General features: G+C 41.0%; 1 protein-coding gene across 3 annotated transcripts; it reads right to left on the reverse strand.

The window, feature by feature from the left end:
* Nucleotides 1-2,053: 2,053 nt before the first annotated feature.
* On the reverse strand, nt 2,054-17,245 carry LOC143124217 (GTPase IMAP family member 7-like). 3 transcript variants are annotated; one of them, XM_076285603.1, is made up of 6 exons: nt 17,041-17,243; nt 14,574-14,853; nt 6,063-6,191; nt 5,502-5,576; nt 5,018-5,384; nt 2,054-4,366 (listed from the first exon to the last, which is right to left on the reverse strand). In XM_076285603.1, the coding sequence occupies exons 1-6, from the start codon at nt 17,071-17,073 to the stop codon at nt 3,859-3,861; spliced, it is 1,392 nt and encodes a 463-aa protein (XP_076141718.1). In that variant the 5' UTR covers nt 17,074-17,243; the 3' UTR covers nt 2,054-3,858. The 3 variants fall into 3 exon arrangements, with proteins under 3 accessions (XP_076141718.1, XP_076141726.1, XP_076141733.1); XM_076285611.1 differs by lacking the exon at nt 6,063-6,191 and having other exon boundaries at nt 17,041-17,245; XM_076285618.1 differs by lacking the exons at nt 5,502-5,576; nt 6,063-6,191 and having other exon boundaries at nt 17,041-17,244.
* Between the last annotated feature and the right edge of the window lie 953 nt (nt 17,246-18,198).

Below are 18,198 nucleotides of genomic sequence, written 5' to 3' on the forward strand. Positions count from 1 at the left end.
ACCAAATTAAACATTTACAATAAACAATAGATTTTAGCGCCCCCTCAGGTGAAACACAGCATAATATTTTGCTCCTTTTATAATGTTGTTATGCTCCCAAAACACCTGTAACTACATGGATTTATTCTGTGAATGGGACTTGGTACATTGGTACTTTACACACTAAATGTCCATACACTTAGCTATTTCCACATAGATTTTTATGGTCCTACTAGCTATCCCACATACCATTTAAGTTGTATGAAAATGACACAAGACTACAAACACACCTTGTTTTATCCTTATTATTGTCATGGCCTTTTGTTTTGGAGACTTCACATTTTGGAACAACTTAACAAAGGATTATATTTCTAGAGAAAATACTGATTGATGTCAGATGTGTCACAATAAAGGAGTTTTGAGACCCTCAATATCGCTTTTTTTGCATGTTTTCTTTTTTTGAAACTAGGGACTTCTATGGCTATTTTGTCAAATTTAGAATACATTTACCTTATGTCCCTGTAGGAGTATGTTCACTTTGTGCATGGCACCCTAATCTATTCTTGCACAATCCTGGGTTATGTGAAGGAGGGAAGAAAACTTTGCATTAAAAACAGCCACATTTTCGCACACAGTTTCGAAACCACAATGAAGATATATATTTTACAGTGATGTGTTTTATGCTTTTAGACATCTTATGTTTTATAGTCTCAATAGTTCAATCTTCATTGAAGCTTTTTTTTCAGTCAAAGTTTCATCAGTGTGTATATATATATATATAGTGACGTGTGTGTGTGTGTGTGCGTGTCAAGAGTTAAAGAGTTAAGAGTTAAACAATAGTAAAGAGTTAAATAATAATCAGTTAAAAATAATTACCTGATTGATGAGTCTGACAGCACTGACACTATAAGAACTCCAATAAGTAGTTATGGTTGTAATTTATTCAACCCTCAATGGCCTCAGATAGAATGGCACACGGAAATGAGAAAAACAGTATTATTAGACATTATTCTTTGAAAGAAAACATATGTGTTCGTACGTAAAATGGCACTCTTTCTCTCACCCTTGAAAATATGAAATAGATCTGTGAAGATTCTAACTCACATGCTCCAGGGAGCTTTCCGGAGAAGTTGGATGTTTGCTAGTTTCTGCGTAGTTTTAAGTAAAAGATCGTATCGCCGTAGTTTGATGTGAAAATGCGTTGACAGGTCTGTATATACTGTATTATATGCATATATACTGTATAGTCTAAGTTTCAGTCTGTATATATATGCTATATATATATATATACTGCCCAAAAATCATACACTGGATCGGCATATATATACTGCTCAACAATCATACACTGGATCGGCACTCTGACACTGTTTGGTTCTGAGCACAAGTAAAACTTTTGAGTCAAGTGTTTTATTTTGCAAGAACTGTCAGACATTCTGTGAATGTAGTTTCAGAATGGAGAAAAGGGTGGAAGGTTTCAAAAAATGTGTTTTAACAATTGTGGAAAACTGTAAGTGTTCCCTTAATTTTTTAGTAGTGTGTATACATACACACAGTAAGAGGTCTGCTTGGCGTAAAGTCTTGTGATGATGGACCGTACCTTTAATATATGAATGTATATGATGATTAAAAAATAATGCATGTGTTGTCAGTTATTTTTTAGTTTTAGTTTATGTTTAGTTCATTTTATAAATGGATGAGTAGTTTTAGCTCATTATTTATTTGGGTAGTTTGTGATGTGACCACTAGATGGTGCATGGGCACCAGGTTGGCATACTATATGTAGAGTAGACTGTGTGGGCTGAAATGTAGCTGGGTGGAGGTCCACTGCTGTGGAAACAGGATGTTGTCGTGACTACAATGTAGTCCAATCACTGTTGTCCTTATTTGCTCTTTCCCTGTGATGAAGTTATAAGTCACAGGACATAACTGTAGTTATTTCTATTGTAAAGTTGATACAGGCTGCACTCTATTAAAGTGATCAAGCCCACCCCAATGAATAAATCTCCAACATTTTTTCTCTCCCAAAAAACACAACTCTTTTTAATCAAAAAAAGGCATTTGTCAGTCAGCAAAATCGTGGAAAACCAGTTTTATTGAATCAAGGCATACATGAGCAAATATAGTAAATATACTATGAACAAAAGCAGTAATAGCAGTAGGTCCCCACTGAGAAAAACTACTTTGAACTACCATATAACTACTATAGAAATCATAAAGTAGTACTATATATGTGTACTTTTATATGTATTATATACTGTATAGTGGTCGACACTGAATTTAGAAACTTGTAAAATAACATTTTGGATTCAGCCATTCCACATGATTAAACCTAGACAGCTCTACCGTGCACAATGATTGTGGCACATGGACTCATTTTGTCAGGAAATGCCAGTGTAACAGCCAGGATACACCCAGACATGCAACTGGAGTGGAACGTTCTTGGAGCATAATGCTGCAACATTTAGCTTCCACTTAGAGTCAATGCACTGTAACTGGCCACACCAGGCACCAGGAGTGTTGCGTATGTGCCGGAGACCAGTGGTGTAGTCTAGTTAGCTGTAGTGGGTATACTGTGATGTAGTAGTTAGCTGTAGTGGGTATACTGTGATGTAATAGTTAGCTGTAGTGGGTATACTGTGATCCACCTCAAATGTTAATATGCTACATGCTACACATCCTTGCCTATTTAGGTGGGTATACTGAAATGGTGATGCTCTTTAAGTGGGCATACTGCGTAGTCCTGCGTATCACATAGACTACGCCACTGCCGGGGACATTCTATAAAAAAGCAGGGGGAGCTGATGCACACGTGTCTGCAGCACACGTAGCAAAGTCTGGTTCATGTGCCCACAGGGGTCCCTCCTGCGGTCATTTCCTGTTAACACCCTTATCTCGCTCTCGCACTCGCTTCCTGTCACTCTTCACTGTCCTTCATCTGAATAAACATAAAAAGCCCACAACTGTACTTCTACAGCTTTGTAAAAGAGTGAAGATTAAATCAATAATGAGTTCAAAATAATGACCTGATTGATCAGTCTGGTAGCACTGACACTAAAGTATCTAAAAACTCTAATAAGCTAAAACGTAACATGAAATAACACTTTTGCATTGCCCCATATCTGTAACAGATCCTCCACCAAGGAGGTTATGTTTTCACCCCCATCCCCTCCCCCACTGAGATACTAGTTTGTATTACCATATAACTACTGAAGAAATCATAAAGTTGTGTATACAATATATGTGTACTTTTATATACTGTATTATACTGTATAGTGGTCGGCACTGAGTTTAGAAATTTGTAAAATAAGTTTTGGATTCAGCCATTCCACACGATTAAACCTAGACAGCTCTACCATGCACAATGATTGTGGCACATGGACTCATTTTTTGTCAGGAAATGCAAATGAAACGACCGGACAACTGGAGTGGAACAACTGTAAAAAAAAAACAGGGGGAGCTGATGCACACGTGTCTGCAGCACACGTAGCAAAGTCTGGTTCATGTGCCCACAGGGGTCCCTCCTGCGGTCATTTCCTGTTAACACCCTTATCTCACTCTCGCACTCGCTTCCTGTCACTCTTCACTGCCCTTCATCTGAATAAACATAAAAAAGCCCACAATTGTACTTATACAGCTTCTACTTCAATTTTTTTTTGTCAACCATCTGAGAAACAGTTCTAGAAAACCAGTCTTTTTCCCTCAATCTTGCGTGTCTATGTTTCAGGTAACATGTCGTTGATAATTTTGAGCTATTCTTTTTGTTAATTTTTTCAATGTCGTTCTCTCAGTCATCTAGTCATAATAGTCCATACTATTAGTTATGCTAGCTAATTCTGTTCCTTTCTCATCAGCTTTGTGGACAAATGTATCAATTTTCAACTATTCTAACTTTAAAAGTTCTTTCTTTTTCCTCAATTTCTCTATGTCTTTGTCCCAGTCCTCTTCCACACATTCAGTCAAAGCAAGCACTCTTCTGAATACTTCTGCTGTCTCATCCTCCATTCCCTTCTTTTTTGCTTTACTGAGTAAAACCCTCCCAGCGTGTGCTGTGGAAGACACGAAGCCTTTACAAATTGTTGTTAACAGGATATCGTCTTGAATTTCGGTCATCTGTCTCTCTTTCTCCTCCTCCTCCTCCCTTATCCTTCTCTGGGCCTCTTGGTAGATGTCGTTGGTGTAGTATCTCCCTCTGTTATCTCTTACCATGGCTTCGATCTTCTCCAGCAGGGCAGCCACCTGACTCTGATCGAACGTCTCCTCGTTATTGAGCACGTGGTATCGGTTGTGACAACTCCGAACGAGATCCGTCAGCGGGGTGCTGTGGGCCAAAAACTCTTCAATAGGTCTCTTCAAGCGGTCGCCGCCGGTAAAGAGCACAATGGTGTATCTGGTGTAAAGGAACAATAGCATCGCAATATTTTATTTGCCGATACTGTATCGATTTTCAATTTTCAATTAAAATTGTGGTATGTAAAACCTTTACTGTAATAAATCATAAAATGATCAGAGATTAAAGAAACATGTTATTTTCAAATACTGACTTGACACAGCCAGGATATTCACAATTTAAACTGAAGCAGCCTGCAAATACTGTTTATGTTTTGTGTTTGTGTTGTGGTCTGCTGCACCAACATCTGCCAATGTACCAATCACACAGCCAGTAGCATTTCAACCTTTTGGATTGCCAGATTAGCCAACTTAAAGCTCTCAAATGAACTGCAATGCCCATTTTAGTGGTCAGTCTTAGATTCAGTATCCGGATAGCTTTTCTTTTCTGCATTCTCTTAAATGTTTAAATGGAATCTTTAAAGTTTAAATGGAAGCATATTTTGCTATTGACATAGGCAGAACTTAACTGTACAGTGTACTGCATTGCTGCACATGATGGTGTCTTCTATGAATATGATTTTTTCCTAAAAAAATAAAAAATAAAAACCTTTCACATAGTATCCAAATATATTGCACTATATTTATCATAACCCATCTATTGTAACATGTATCATATTGCCAGATGCTTGCCAATACACAGCCCTAGTACCTGGACGCCCCCGACCCAAAGTTCTCCTGGACCCACTTGACCGCACTCTTCTCCTCCTCCGTGAACCTCCCGAGGCTGATGACTAGCAAGAAGGCGTGTGGCCCTGGGACGGACATCTCCACACACCGCTGGATCTCGCTCTTCACCTCACTGGCGGGCAGCGCCGTGTCGAACAGGCCAGGGGTGTCGACCACGGCGACCGGCCGACCGCACACCTCGCCGCTCTTCCGCTCACAGGTTGTCGTCACCGACTCGGGAGAGAATTCGACGAGGAAATGGCCTCCGCTGCCGCCCAGGATGGTGTTTCCGGTGGCGCTCTTGCCGGCTCCGGTTTTGCCCACCATCACAATCCTCAACTCAGGAGCCCCTATGTTGGTGAGATGGCCAACAATATGTGTGTGCTTGTTATTGACATGCTTAAGATTACACTTTGTGATACTAACAAAAAGTTCCTACTATTTGAGCTCAACAGCCAATCACATACTTAACCCCTCCCATCCTGAAATAACCGGTTGATTGGCTGGAACAGTGTATGGTCCTGTCCGAGCAGCTGTTCCGTCTACAAAGCCAGTAATGTGTTTTAGTACCAAGTTTTTTTCCCGATGCACACACAGAGAAGACACCAACACAGGACATTAAGGACATATTTACCGAATCTGACAATACCTGTTGTTCAGTCTTAGAAAGGAGGATTCAACAAATGAATTAACGTTTATGATTGGGTCACTAGTACCTTAGTGGAATTGTGAAAAATTGAGAGGAACATATGATTAATATGTATCTACTCTATGGTGATAGGAATCCTCTAGGACCCAATCAATTATTATGTCAAAAATGTTGACCATCAAACCCTGTACTCTGTATTTTGTAGACAGACCTATATAGAAAGATAGATAGATAGATAGATAGATAGACTTTATCCAAGGGAAATCTGAGCATTCAGTGGCCGATATGACACATACAAAGCAAGAAAAGCAGAAATGTATCTTGCGGTACAGTCAACGTTTTTCTGTTCCATTTATAATGCACAAGCAGGCAAGATCACCTGTAACATGTCTTGGGACGTCTAAGCTTAATGGCTGCAGGACACTGCTACAGGAAGCAGAATCCTCAAGGCTGAAATAGTCTCTCTCAGTCCACTGAGAAAAAGCTGAGGAACACAACCCGCCCATTCCTGAGAGAGGAGAGGAGCGGAAATGAAGAGAAAGACATAGAGACAGGGTGGAAACAGAAGGAGATACTATTAGAGAAAAAGGTCCGGTCTCCGGTCTACCTCCACTCAACACCTTCTCCTCTCTGGAGGTTAATGAGGCCACAGACTCGCTCTGCTCCACACTAAGCTCGTGTCTAGACGAGCTGTGCCCTCTAACCACAAGGCCAGCTCGATCCAAACACTCTCATCCATGGCTAAACGATACCCTTCGATCGCAGCGCACCAAACTCAGAGCCGCGGAGAGGAAATGGCACAAATCCAAACTAACTGATGACCTCAAAAACGACCAGACACTCCTAACCTCCTTCTCAGCCAGCATCACTGCTGCTAAGACGGCTTTCTACAATGACAAAATCAACAGCGCTACAGACACTCAAAAACTTTTCTCAACCTTCAAATAGCTACTCAACCCTCAGCTGCCTCCTCCTCCATCCAGCCTTACTGCGGATACCCTTGCCTCATTTTTTACAAACAAAGTGGCGGCAATCAGCAGTCAATTCTCTACATGCCCACACAACGCATCGGACTCCGATTTTTCAGCATTCACGCCTCTCTCCGAGAGTGAAGTATCTAGACTCCTGACATGTAGCCGTCCTACCACATGCTCGCTGGACCCTATACCTACGAGCCTACTTCAGTCCATCAGCCCAACCATCGCACCAGCTATCACACATGCAGTGTTTCCTCTAGGATTTTTTTAAGCGGTGGGGGCAGGCCCGTCCGGCGGGCCGGAAAAAAAACCCCCCCCCCCCCCCCCCACGACACATACATAAAAAAAAAAAGAATTATAGCCTATAATTTTGAATGAAAAGTATTTCTTTTAAAATATGAATTGCTTAAAAATACTGCTAATTTTATGCTGTTTAACAAATGTATAAATTGTGCACTGTCGCTTTAATTCACGTTTATTTCTCAATGATCTTCTGCCTGCTCCGCTATAGCTAGTGCTGTACCTACGGCTGGGCCCTCTCACAGTTTTTAAATGGTCAGTAGTGGGAACTACTGTTGCCTTCATGATTTCCTTTTAAAAGTTTCTTATAAGAAGAATATATCAATTATCAACAATGACAAGCCAGCTGGAACCTGCGGCTCTCTCTCCCTCTCGTGAGTGCAGACGCGTTCCCAATTAAATGGATCACATAATGTTCACGTTAGATCTGCTGCAAAGAAGTTAACTTAGTTTAACATGATGTTATCTCGATTTAACATGATGTTTTGACATTGACATTGCAAACGTTCTCTAAGGAGAGTGAGAAGCAGTTTGCAGTAAGGCTAATCAACGTCGTCTCTATCGCAGGAAAAAAATAGCGAGCAGCCTGATAACCAAATGAAATGCTCGGCGGGCCGGATGAAAATGCTCGGCGGCCGCAGTTTGCCCACCCCTGGCCTAGGCTAAGCATTCTGTAGCCTAATTTGTTAGAAAATAAAAAAAATGGTTGCACTTCTTTTTGCTAATTTATTTTCAAATTAATCAACATGCCACAATCAAACAAACAAACAAATCAATGTTCAGGTCGTGCGGCCTTTGTGCGTCTGTGTAGCCCAAATCATTAAAAAATAAACTTTTCCGTGTCATATCACAACTATTTATTTTAACATCATTACATCTATTACTACTAGGGCTGTAACGATTTACGATTCGAAACCGAAATCGCGACATTCATATCCACGATACTGTGTCACGGTGTGAAAATGCAGAATCGCGACACACCCTTTCTAGTGTTTCACGCAGTGCTTTGCAGCTTATGCGGCCGCAAAAGCAACCCACAACTCCCGCTTTACTTATCGGTAGCCTACGTGTCCAAAAACAAACAAATAAATAAATAATAATTTCATACCTCTCCTTGCTTTCATTGTAGACTATGTGTGCAACTTTACCAAACAGTATAGAAGTAAACCCCCTCTCCTTGCCCCACTCTCTCTCGCGCTCCCTCCCTCTCACTCTCCCTCCCTCTCCTGCTCAATGAACACGCGCGACTTAAATAAAACATTCACAATCGTGAAAGCAAGGACGCATAGACGACTAGCTAAATTACTATTAAATCCGCTTAGCATCATTAGCATGCTGCACATATTTGTTTAAAACTCTTGCATTGAAGTTGACTGATCATCTCAATACCAACGTTTCCAAAAAGGGCCTGTCCCAAGGAGAACAAGTATTACCTTGAAACTTAAACACACATGGGGAAACTGAACAGTCCAATCAGTAGACTATGATAGGCTAAACTATATGCTACTTTGTTTACAATATTTCCAGGCTTCAACCAGACAGCTGAATTAAAGAGGTAGAGTTGTAATAAAAAAAAGTAGGCCTGGCTATAGGCTAATCTGCATAAAGTGTGCCGTCATAAATATCAGTCATTCAGACATTTTTTTTTATATCAGGATATAAAATAATAGATATATTATATTGTAATCCTCTGGTGTTCTAAGGGAGGCTATTAAAATGTTATTTAATAAAATGTCTAGCCCCCCCCCCCCTCCCAAAAAAAAGAAAAAAAAAAAATCGAGATTCGTATCAAACCGTGGGTCAAAAATCGTGATACAAACCGAATCGTGAGGTTGGTGTATTGTTACAGCCCTAATTACTACATCTATAGACTATTTCCAATTTGTATTATATTAGTGACTCACTTATCGTTTTAATGTTTCCAGATGTTTGATATCAGGACGTGAGCTGTCAGAACTGACAAGTTGAACGTTGTCTTATTAAAACGGACCCACCGCGGTGACGTTTTTGGTGGAGGTGTTGTTTAATAGTGACTCAGAAGAAAGCAAACGTTTGGACAATAAGCACATCCACACACTATGTGGAGTTAAACTGGACAGCCCCAAACCTCTGAATAGTTGTGCTTGTTGTTAAATTGCAATGTTAGCGGCCGCCAACGGGGGGTGCATAATGTCGGCAGGATCATTTAAAAGGCAACTGCGATTATTGTGCGTCTGTCCCATTTCTGATACCGTGGGGGAAGAAAATTAAACCGTGGCGGGCCGCCACTACCAAATCCACATAGAGGAAACACTGACATGTGATCAATGCCTCGCTAACCTCCGGCACATTTCCAACAGCGTTCAAAATGGCCCGGGTAACACCGTTCCTTAAGAAAACTTCTTTAAATCCTGCTCAAGTCGAGAACTACCGCCCTGTCTCACTCCTGCCTTTCCTATCCAAAGGCATTGAACGAGCAGTCTCCAAACAGGTCTCTGACTTCCTTTCACAGAACAACCTTCTGGATCCAAATCAGTCTGGGTTCAAAAGCGGCCACTCTACCGAAACGGCTCTGCTGTCTGTAACAGAAGCCTTAAAAGAAGCCAGGGCGACCGCGCGGTCATCAGTGCTCATTCTGCTTGATTTATCGGCTGCCTTTGACACAGTTAATCACCGCATCCTTCTCTCTCTAACATGGGAATCTCCGGTTCTGCTCTCTCCTGGTTTGAATCCTACCTCACAGGATGCTCGTTTACCGTATCATGGCTTGGTCAGCTATCTGCACCTCCCTATCTCACCACAAGGGTCCCCCAGGGCTCAGCGCTGGGCCCCCTTCTCTTTGCTATCTACCTCCTTGGGACAGATAATCCGTTCACATGGCTTCTCATACCACTGCTATGCAGACGACACACAGCTCTATCTGTCCTTTCCACCTGATGACCCCTCGGTTTCAGCACGGATCTCGGATTGCCTCTCAGACATAGCTACATGGATGAAGGCATACCTCCTCCAGCTGAACCTCTCAAAGACTGAACTGCTGGTCCTCCCAGCTAAACCTACCATACACCACGACATCAACATCAAATTTGACTCCCTCTCTGTTTCACCTACCAGGACTGCAAGAAATCTAGGAGTTGTTCTCGACAACCAACTAACCTTCTTGGCTCACTTACTTACTTGACTCAAAATGCTACTCAACTTCTGGTTCAGGCAATAGTGATCTCACAACTTGACTACTGCAACGCCCTCCTGACAGGTCTCCCAGCCTGCGCAGTGAAACCCCTTCAGATGATTCAGAACGCGGCGACGCGCCTGGTCTACAACCAACCCAAAAGGGCACATGTTACCCCGCTGCTCATCCAGCTACACTGGCTACCTATGGCGGCCCGCATCAAATTCAAGGCTCTAACCCTTGCCTACTAAGTAGTCTCCTGTTCTGCTCCCACCTACTTGAATGCCCTCATACAGACATACGCTACCTCCAGACCGCTGCGCTCCTCAGACGAACGACGTCTAGCTCTACCACCGGTATGCTCAGGCCAATCCAAACTTTTCTCATCTGTTGTTCCTCGTTGGTGGAACACACTGCCAGTTCCTACAAGGGCAGGGACATCCCTCTCCATTTTCAAAAAACTCTGAAGACCCAGGGGCCGGTTCCCCAAAACGTTCTTATCGCTAAGTAGTTCTTAACCTATTCCTTAACCTATCTCTTAACGTTATGGCACGATTCCCGACACGTTTGTACGCTAAGTATATCTTCTATAAGTCACACGTTCGTAAGGTTGGTCTGGACCATTCGTAAGCTCTCTCTTAACGTTGTTTGAGCTCTCAAGACGCTATAGTCGCCGCCACTGTGCAGCAGTCTTTAGAAATCAGCGCAGCTCAGTACAAGTCAAACTATGGTAGGCCGACAGTATGTTGACAATGTTGTGGCTCAACGATGATTTTATGTTATGGACATTTTAAGATTAATAAAATATGTTCGCAATGGATGCAGGCCTATTTATGAAGTTTACTTTATTTGGTATCAGAACTAATATGGTGGTAATTAGCCTATGCTATTTAGTAATGTCATTAAAGCGTTCAAATTGGCAATCACTTTTGATAATTAAAAGCTGGCAAAGAATTTGCCTCTAAATGGCTAAGATCTATAAATGGGTAAGCATGGTGGTGTCCAGTAAGCGACCAACTAGGCCTATGGCAGCGATCCAACGTGTCCTTGTATTGAATCAAAAACGCTGTGTAGTCCATGTCGCTCCAGTTATTCCGAAAGCTGGAAAACGGTGTCACCTTGCGCAAGCTAACCTCGTCCAGCAAAACTTCAAGTTCCTCTGACGAGAAGCTTGGTGCCCTTTTTTTACGTTGCTTCCCCACCATACTGTATCTAAATCTCTCTCTGTTCATTGTCGATAGGTTGCTTTTTATTGAAAACATTAACCAATGGCATTTTTTTAACTTGAACCTTGAATTTCCCCTGCATCAATAAAGTATCTATCTATCTATCTATCAATACCGCATTAAACAGAAGTAACTGCAGCTGCTTGCCAATTAATTATACTTGTAAGGTACCTTACCATTAATATAAAAGTGTATTACATCATTTTAAGAAGTTGTTAAACCCATGTCAAGAAGCGGCACAAGTGGCACAACGGGATAAAGAGGGTGGATGATTAACGAGGGATAGGCCTACCCGGTTAGTCTACCAGTCACAACATATCGTGTGAACATATTACTGACAATTTGATAATTTAGTTAATAGTTCATATTTTACTGATAACTAAAACTATGTTAAAATAAATGTTACTTTTTTGTTACTAATTTGAGGAATGTCATTTGCATAGAACGTGTTGTGTTTCTTAACGCCGTCATGCACCTTCACGTGAAGTAGAAAATCGATTCCTGAGCAATCGATGTCAACTAATTCAGCACCTTCACTTGGGACAGCGCCTTTGTAACGTCGAACGTAAGAGGCAGCGTGTTAAGAAGCTTCCTAAGAGACACTTCGGGGAACACACTTAGGAACATAAACAACTTTGGTAAGATATATCTTTTGAGTCTTCTTAGCGGGCTAAGAGTGAGCGTTATCGGGGAACCGGCCCCAGCTCTTTAGAGAACATCTCCTCTCATAGCACCACTTACAACAAGTCTTGCTGATACCAGCACTTACCAGCCGTCTTGAACTGACACTCAACTGTTTAAAAAACAGCACTCACTGATGCACTTTTTCTTACTGTACTCTACCATTTTTAAATTGTCCTAAAATTGTTGAGAATTGCTTTAAAACTTAATCTGTTACCATGTTGTTAGTCGCTTTGGTTAAAAATGTGTCAGCCAAATGTAATGGAATGGAATGTAAAAGCCTGATACACCATGTTGAATTGAATTTAAGGAGATTATGGGATAAAGCTTAAAGTGGTTTAACATACAATAAAGTTTGCCCTTTCTTTAACATAATATCTGTAACTATAGCAATTTCGGAGATCTCAAACGAAACAGAACTTTTTGTGCCAAATCATTTTGAATTGCATTTGTCACAGATTTGAATACAACTTGGATTGCTGATTCAGTTTCTGTATGTAAGAAACCCATGGAACTGAAACTGCATGTGTTTTGTTATTAAGAGAGAGCTGAGCTAAGTATGAACTTTAACTTGACATATCTCCCTATATTTATATTAATTTTAAATAGAAACAGAAAAATGGTTCTCAAATAGTTTTAAAGCTCTCATCCAGGGGGTCGTTTCTAGAAAGCGTCGTTTGCTAACTTGCGTCGCAACCTCGGTAGTACGCTCCATCGTTCTTGGATTTGGTGTTTCTAGAAAGGGTAGTTCGAACTCTCAATCGCAAACAAGGACGCAAAGTTTGGTCGTTTGAACTACTGCCCCTAGGCAGTCGCACTTGTGTCGTTCCTTGGTAGTTCCTGTTGGTGTCCAGAGCGCCTAACCAAAAATCACAACCGCCTAAACAAAAATTGCGAAGTGGATGTTTATCTCGTGACTCAATGATTGATCTATCCTGTAGCTTAATTTTGATTAAGACACTGACTCCCCTACTTGGCTCATTCTTGCTATTTATGTTAATTCGAGTATTGCCTTGCTTTTAGTATTATAATCTTCATAGACTCTTACAACAGCAGTGATAAATGGTGTAGTGGCTAGAGCAGAAGACTTGTTATCCCAACGTTGTAGGTTCGATTTTCTTATGATGTGAGATTGTCCTCTTGCTTCTCGCTACCTGCAGGTGAACTGTGTGACATGTAGATTAAATTGTTTTTGACTGATGTCTTGTACCTATGGTCTCTCGATGTAGAGTAACTATATACATAAATATGTATGGTCAAATTCTATTGTTGTGTCTCGTAGGCCTACTCAGAGATGAAAAGAAGAGATAGGATGCGAACTCCGGCCGAGCGCGCAGTGCACCAACGCGCTGCCGTTAAGCCACGAGACAGTTGATAACCTTTGGGATACCCAGATATTTCTCCAGGCTATATATTTTTTCCAACACATAGATATTTAACACAAATAATGACTCATATTGGTCTGCTTAAGTTAACTGTTTTATATGCTTGCAATAGATTTAGGTTTTGGCTGATGACAATGACAATACCAGCATTAATCACTCGGTTTAGATTAGAAACATGTCGACATAGGCCTTGACAGAACATTTCTAGGGGGTGGGGTAGGCTATTACACGTTGCCACTGTTTCCACCAATGACATGTATCGCTGCATCATCAACAACGTTGGTGGAACTATGGTGTTCGAACGTCGGAGGTAGCGAATTGCGATACAGGTACGATGCTTTCTGGAAACAGGTGTAACAGTGTCGTTGTTTGGTCGCAAGTTGCGTCGTACCATGGTGGTTGAGCAACGTCGTTGCTAACTTTTCTAGAAACGACCCCCTGCTTGTCCAACACATTTTTGGGGGCAGCCGTGGCCTACTGGTTAGCACTTCGGACCTGTAACCGGAGGGTTGCTGGTTCGAACCCCGACACGGCTGAAGTGCCCTTGAGCAAGGCACCTAACCCCTCACTGCTCCCCGAGCGCCGCTGTGGATGCAGGCAGCTCACTGCGCCGGGATTAGTGTGTGCTTCACCTCACTGTGTGTACACTGTGTGCTGTGTGTGTTTCACTAAATCACGGATTGGGATAAATGCAGAGACCAAATTTCCCTCACAGGATCAAAAGAGTATACTTATACTTATACTATATGTTACACCGAAAATGAACAGTGATCATATTATGAGTGATTACAATATTTAAAACTGAAAACCAAAAGTTTTTAAATGGGTCAAATTGTTTACATGAGTCAGCTTATATTCCATCAACAGCTCAAGTTGGTCTCAATTAATTGGTGCCAAAATATTTTACTTTTTGCTTTAATCTTTTTTTCATGATTGCTTTGGGTTTGTTTACATGTGCTGGTTATGTAGCCATGTGTTTCAGTTACTGTTCAATAATTTATTTAAACTATAGACCTAAAAAATAAAAAAAGAACTTTAAAATGATAAGTTCCATATGGGTTTCTCATATGACTGAATCACAAATCTGAGGTGATGCAGTCGAAAGTGCAATGATGCAGACTTAACCAATTGCATCCTTAAGCATCCTACTACTATGTAAGAGTAACTTACCAAATCTGAGGGCCCTCTCCAGGTCCATAGCCAGCTGATAGAAGTTCATGTTCCTCAAGATGTTGGACACCACACTGCCACAGTTAGGCTTGGTGTAAGCCTTCACCAGCATGTCCACTGTGTCCTCCACTGTAGCCTCTTCCAGTCTCTGCCTGGCGATGGTACCATGACTCCACAGGTTGCGCTTGAACCTTCTGAAGTGATTTGAGTCAAGACGCTCTAGAGCCTTTATCAAGACGTCTGAGATTGTGGTCATTATTTGACTTTCGTTCAGGCAGCCCTGATTGATGAGGGAAAGCAAACAATAGCTTTTGTTTATTGATAAGATGATTAACTTCAGTGTTCTGTATGGGGTTCACCCGTTATTACGACATCCCGTTATTACGACATGCCCCTACTCCGATTTTTTTTTAGTACCACTATTGCGACATGACCTATCCTCATTTTCAATTTATCTCTGCAGTTCCTGTATCCTATCAAATTCCAACATCCTAGATGCATGGAAGAGCTGTAGTCATATCATCTGCACCTGCAGCTTCATCAACAATCCACCCGCCATCCTCTCCAAACAATGTTTTTCCCAATAATTGATATCGGCACACATTTCAGTCAAAACCTTAGGTGATTTTGAACTGGCCATGTGAATAAATGTTACACATTATGTAAAACACAAGTAGCTCTCCTCAGTTTATTCTCTAAGCTCTCAGGGCAAAACGGTCGGAAACTCCATGCATCAAACAAACTCTGTGCGTGCAGACCAGAAGTCCTATATTAATTAGGCTAATTAACTAATTAATGGCCACTTCAGTGAACGTTCAAATAACCCCCAGAGTTCAGTGTCCATCAGGGTGTTCAAACTGGGTGTGCGATATATTCAAGTTACGTATAGGCTATTGCATTTTAGAGGACAATGATAAAGCCATGTGCAACGCATTAGGTTGGATAAAGACAAAGACAGGCGGGATATCCGACGCTCCTTTTACAGTAAACCACTTCACAACGAACGTTCAAATAACCCCCAGAGTTCAGTGTCCATCAGTCCCAACATTTAGAAACATAATCGAAAAGTCCAAGCGTGAATTGGGTGTGTTTTTATTTTGAGAGAGACTGGAGAAGGGCCGTACGTCTCACAGCAACTGCGATAACCTTGTTTCTTGAAGGCTATCCTTACCTCCAAATATCCACATCTATTGAGGGTCGGCGACTATCCAATACCCAATACTATTTGCAATACCCTCGATATAGGCCTACATATTGTTGGAAAGCTTAGTTTATGGCCGTTCGTGTGAGTACAATAACTTAATTTTGTAAATTTTACCAAAACGACTGGTTTCGCCTTGCAGGGTCACATTTCATTCGTTGTCTTCATCTTTTTTTATTCAAAACAATTCGTAGGTATCCATACTCAAGTCTAATTGCCACCAGACACAAATAATCATCACCTAGGTTAAATCATCTCGCTCTCTCCAAAATCTCTTCCTCTGGGATACACGCGCTATAGGCTACCCGACATTTCAAATCTCTCTCTTGGACTCTTCGCGCACTCTTGGACTCCTTGAGACGCGACTAACCTTTCGGTTGAAGTTCTTGTGCGTATAGGCTACGCTATTATAGAATCCAATCCTGTTGCCCCTGCTATTTATCAATGTAGCCTTTTTATTGTTTTTTTTGCCATGAATCGTCTGAGCTGTGATGAAATCGTGTGTTGGTTAATGTTGGGACGATTAGGCTACTGTAGGCCTAGGCTACTGCCCATATTGGAATAAAAGGCTTAGGCTACTTCACAAAAGTCCACTCCGTTGAAAAATCCTGGCTAAGCCACTGTTAATGACCTCATGTCGGAATGGCAAGACGTTTGAAAAAAGTTCAAGTGCCGCTACCCCGACAATGGGAAAAAAAATTGCCGCAGTAGTGGGACGCTTGAAAATAATGTTAATGCAGCCACTCCGACAATTAGACGCCAATGTCTAAGTAGCGGCATGTCGGAATAGCAGCATGTAACCGTATGCCATGTCTTTTAACTAAGAAGTTGAATAAGTAGCCTATATAAAAAATTTCACTCACGGGATCAAAAGAGTATAGGCTACTTATAATAAAAAGGGTTTACTGAGCAATCTCTGAACATTGATAAATAGTGCGAGCTAATCTTAATTGTAATTAATCATATATAACTCAAAACAAGGGATCATGTGTTGATATTGAATGCAGCTATTTAGCTAAGATCTCAAGCTTTCAGTTAAACACAGTTTGACCGTTTTAACGCATTGTAAGACGGAGAAATATAACCGAGAGTGAAAAGTGTTCCAACCAGCCCCGGTCTCCCCCTATGTTGCTTGTTAAAAAAATATGACTAGTGAAACTCAAGTGATTTTAGCCAAAACCGAAAAGTGTTACGTGCTCCGCTTACTTCGGCTACCTAACATAGGCCTAATACCTTCATTTTTTTGAGTAGCGTTGTTCAACTTACCGTGGAGGACGACTGTAGGCTATTTGTCTGCATGGCAGATTGCAGGAGTTATAGCATTGTGCAACTTAGCCTACTGAGCGCGGTGAAGTTGGCTGGACGTTTGATATTGTGAATAACCGAGCTGAAGTTAGTTTGATATTTGATATTCGGATATTGGACAGATATTCATTTTTTTTAATGCGGCCGGTTTCACCCCGTGTTTGCAGACAATGTACAAACAGATGACCTGTCTACTTGCTCCCAGCCGACCTACTTAGGGACCGTCTATAAAGTACCTTCTGAATTACCTTCATAGTCTTTTTTGTCAATAGCTTTGACATAATGTGACCTAGTGACTCCAAACCAATGCAGAATAGTTATCCTATAGGGGACTCATCAGACACACCTCTTTTTATAGCCACTGTATGCACACTGTATTTTATAGGAATTTTTTTAAAGAAAATACATTATTTCCCATAAGAAACAGTCTCCTTTTTTCAATACCTCCCAAGCCATGTGACCTAGGGACTCCAAACCAATGCAGAATAGTTATCCTATATGGGACTCGTCAGACACCTCTTTTTATAGCAACTGTATGCACGCTGTATTTTATATTATTTTTTTTAAAGAAAATACATTATTTCATATAAGAAACAGACTCCTTTTTTTCAATACCTCCCAAGCCATATGACCTAGTGACTCCAAACCAATGCAGAATAGTTATCCTATATGGGACTCATCAGACACACCTCTTTTTTATAGCCACTGTATGCACGCTGTATTTTATATGAATTTTTTTAAAGAAAATACATTATTTCATATAAGAAACAGACTCCTTTTTTTCAATACCTCCCAAGCCATGTGACCTAGATAGATAGATAGATAGATATATACTTTATTGATCCCCAAGGTGAAATTCAAGACCTAGTGATTCCAAACCAATGCAAAATAGTTATCCTATATGGGACTCATCAGACACACATATTTTTATAGTCACTATATGCACACTGTATTTTATACTAATATTTTAAGGAAAATACATTATTTCCTATAAGAAACGGTCTCTGAATCTGAATCTGAATTCTGAATTACCTTCATAGTCTTTTTTTTCAATACCTCCCAAGCCATGTGACCTAGGGGCTCCAAACCAATGCAGAATAGTTATCCTATGTGGGACTA

Source organism: Alosa pseudoharengus, unplaced genomic scaffold (assembly GCF_046254945.1).
Source record: "Alosa pseudoharengus isolate Yale_2024_CS ecotype anadromous, Long Island Sound unplaced genomic scaffold, YU_APseudo_1.1 YU_APseudo_1.1_scf_1, whole genome shotgun sequence".
NCBI lineage: Eukaryota > Metazoa > Chordata > Actinopteri > Clupeiformes > Clupeidae > Alosa > Alosa pseudoharengus.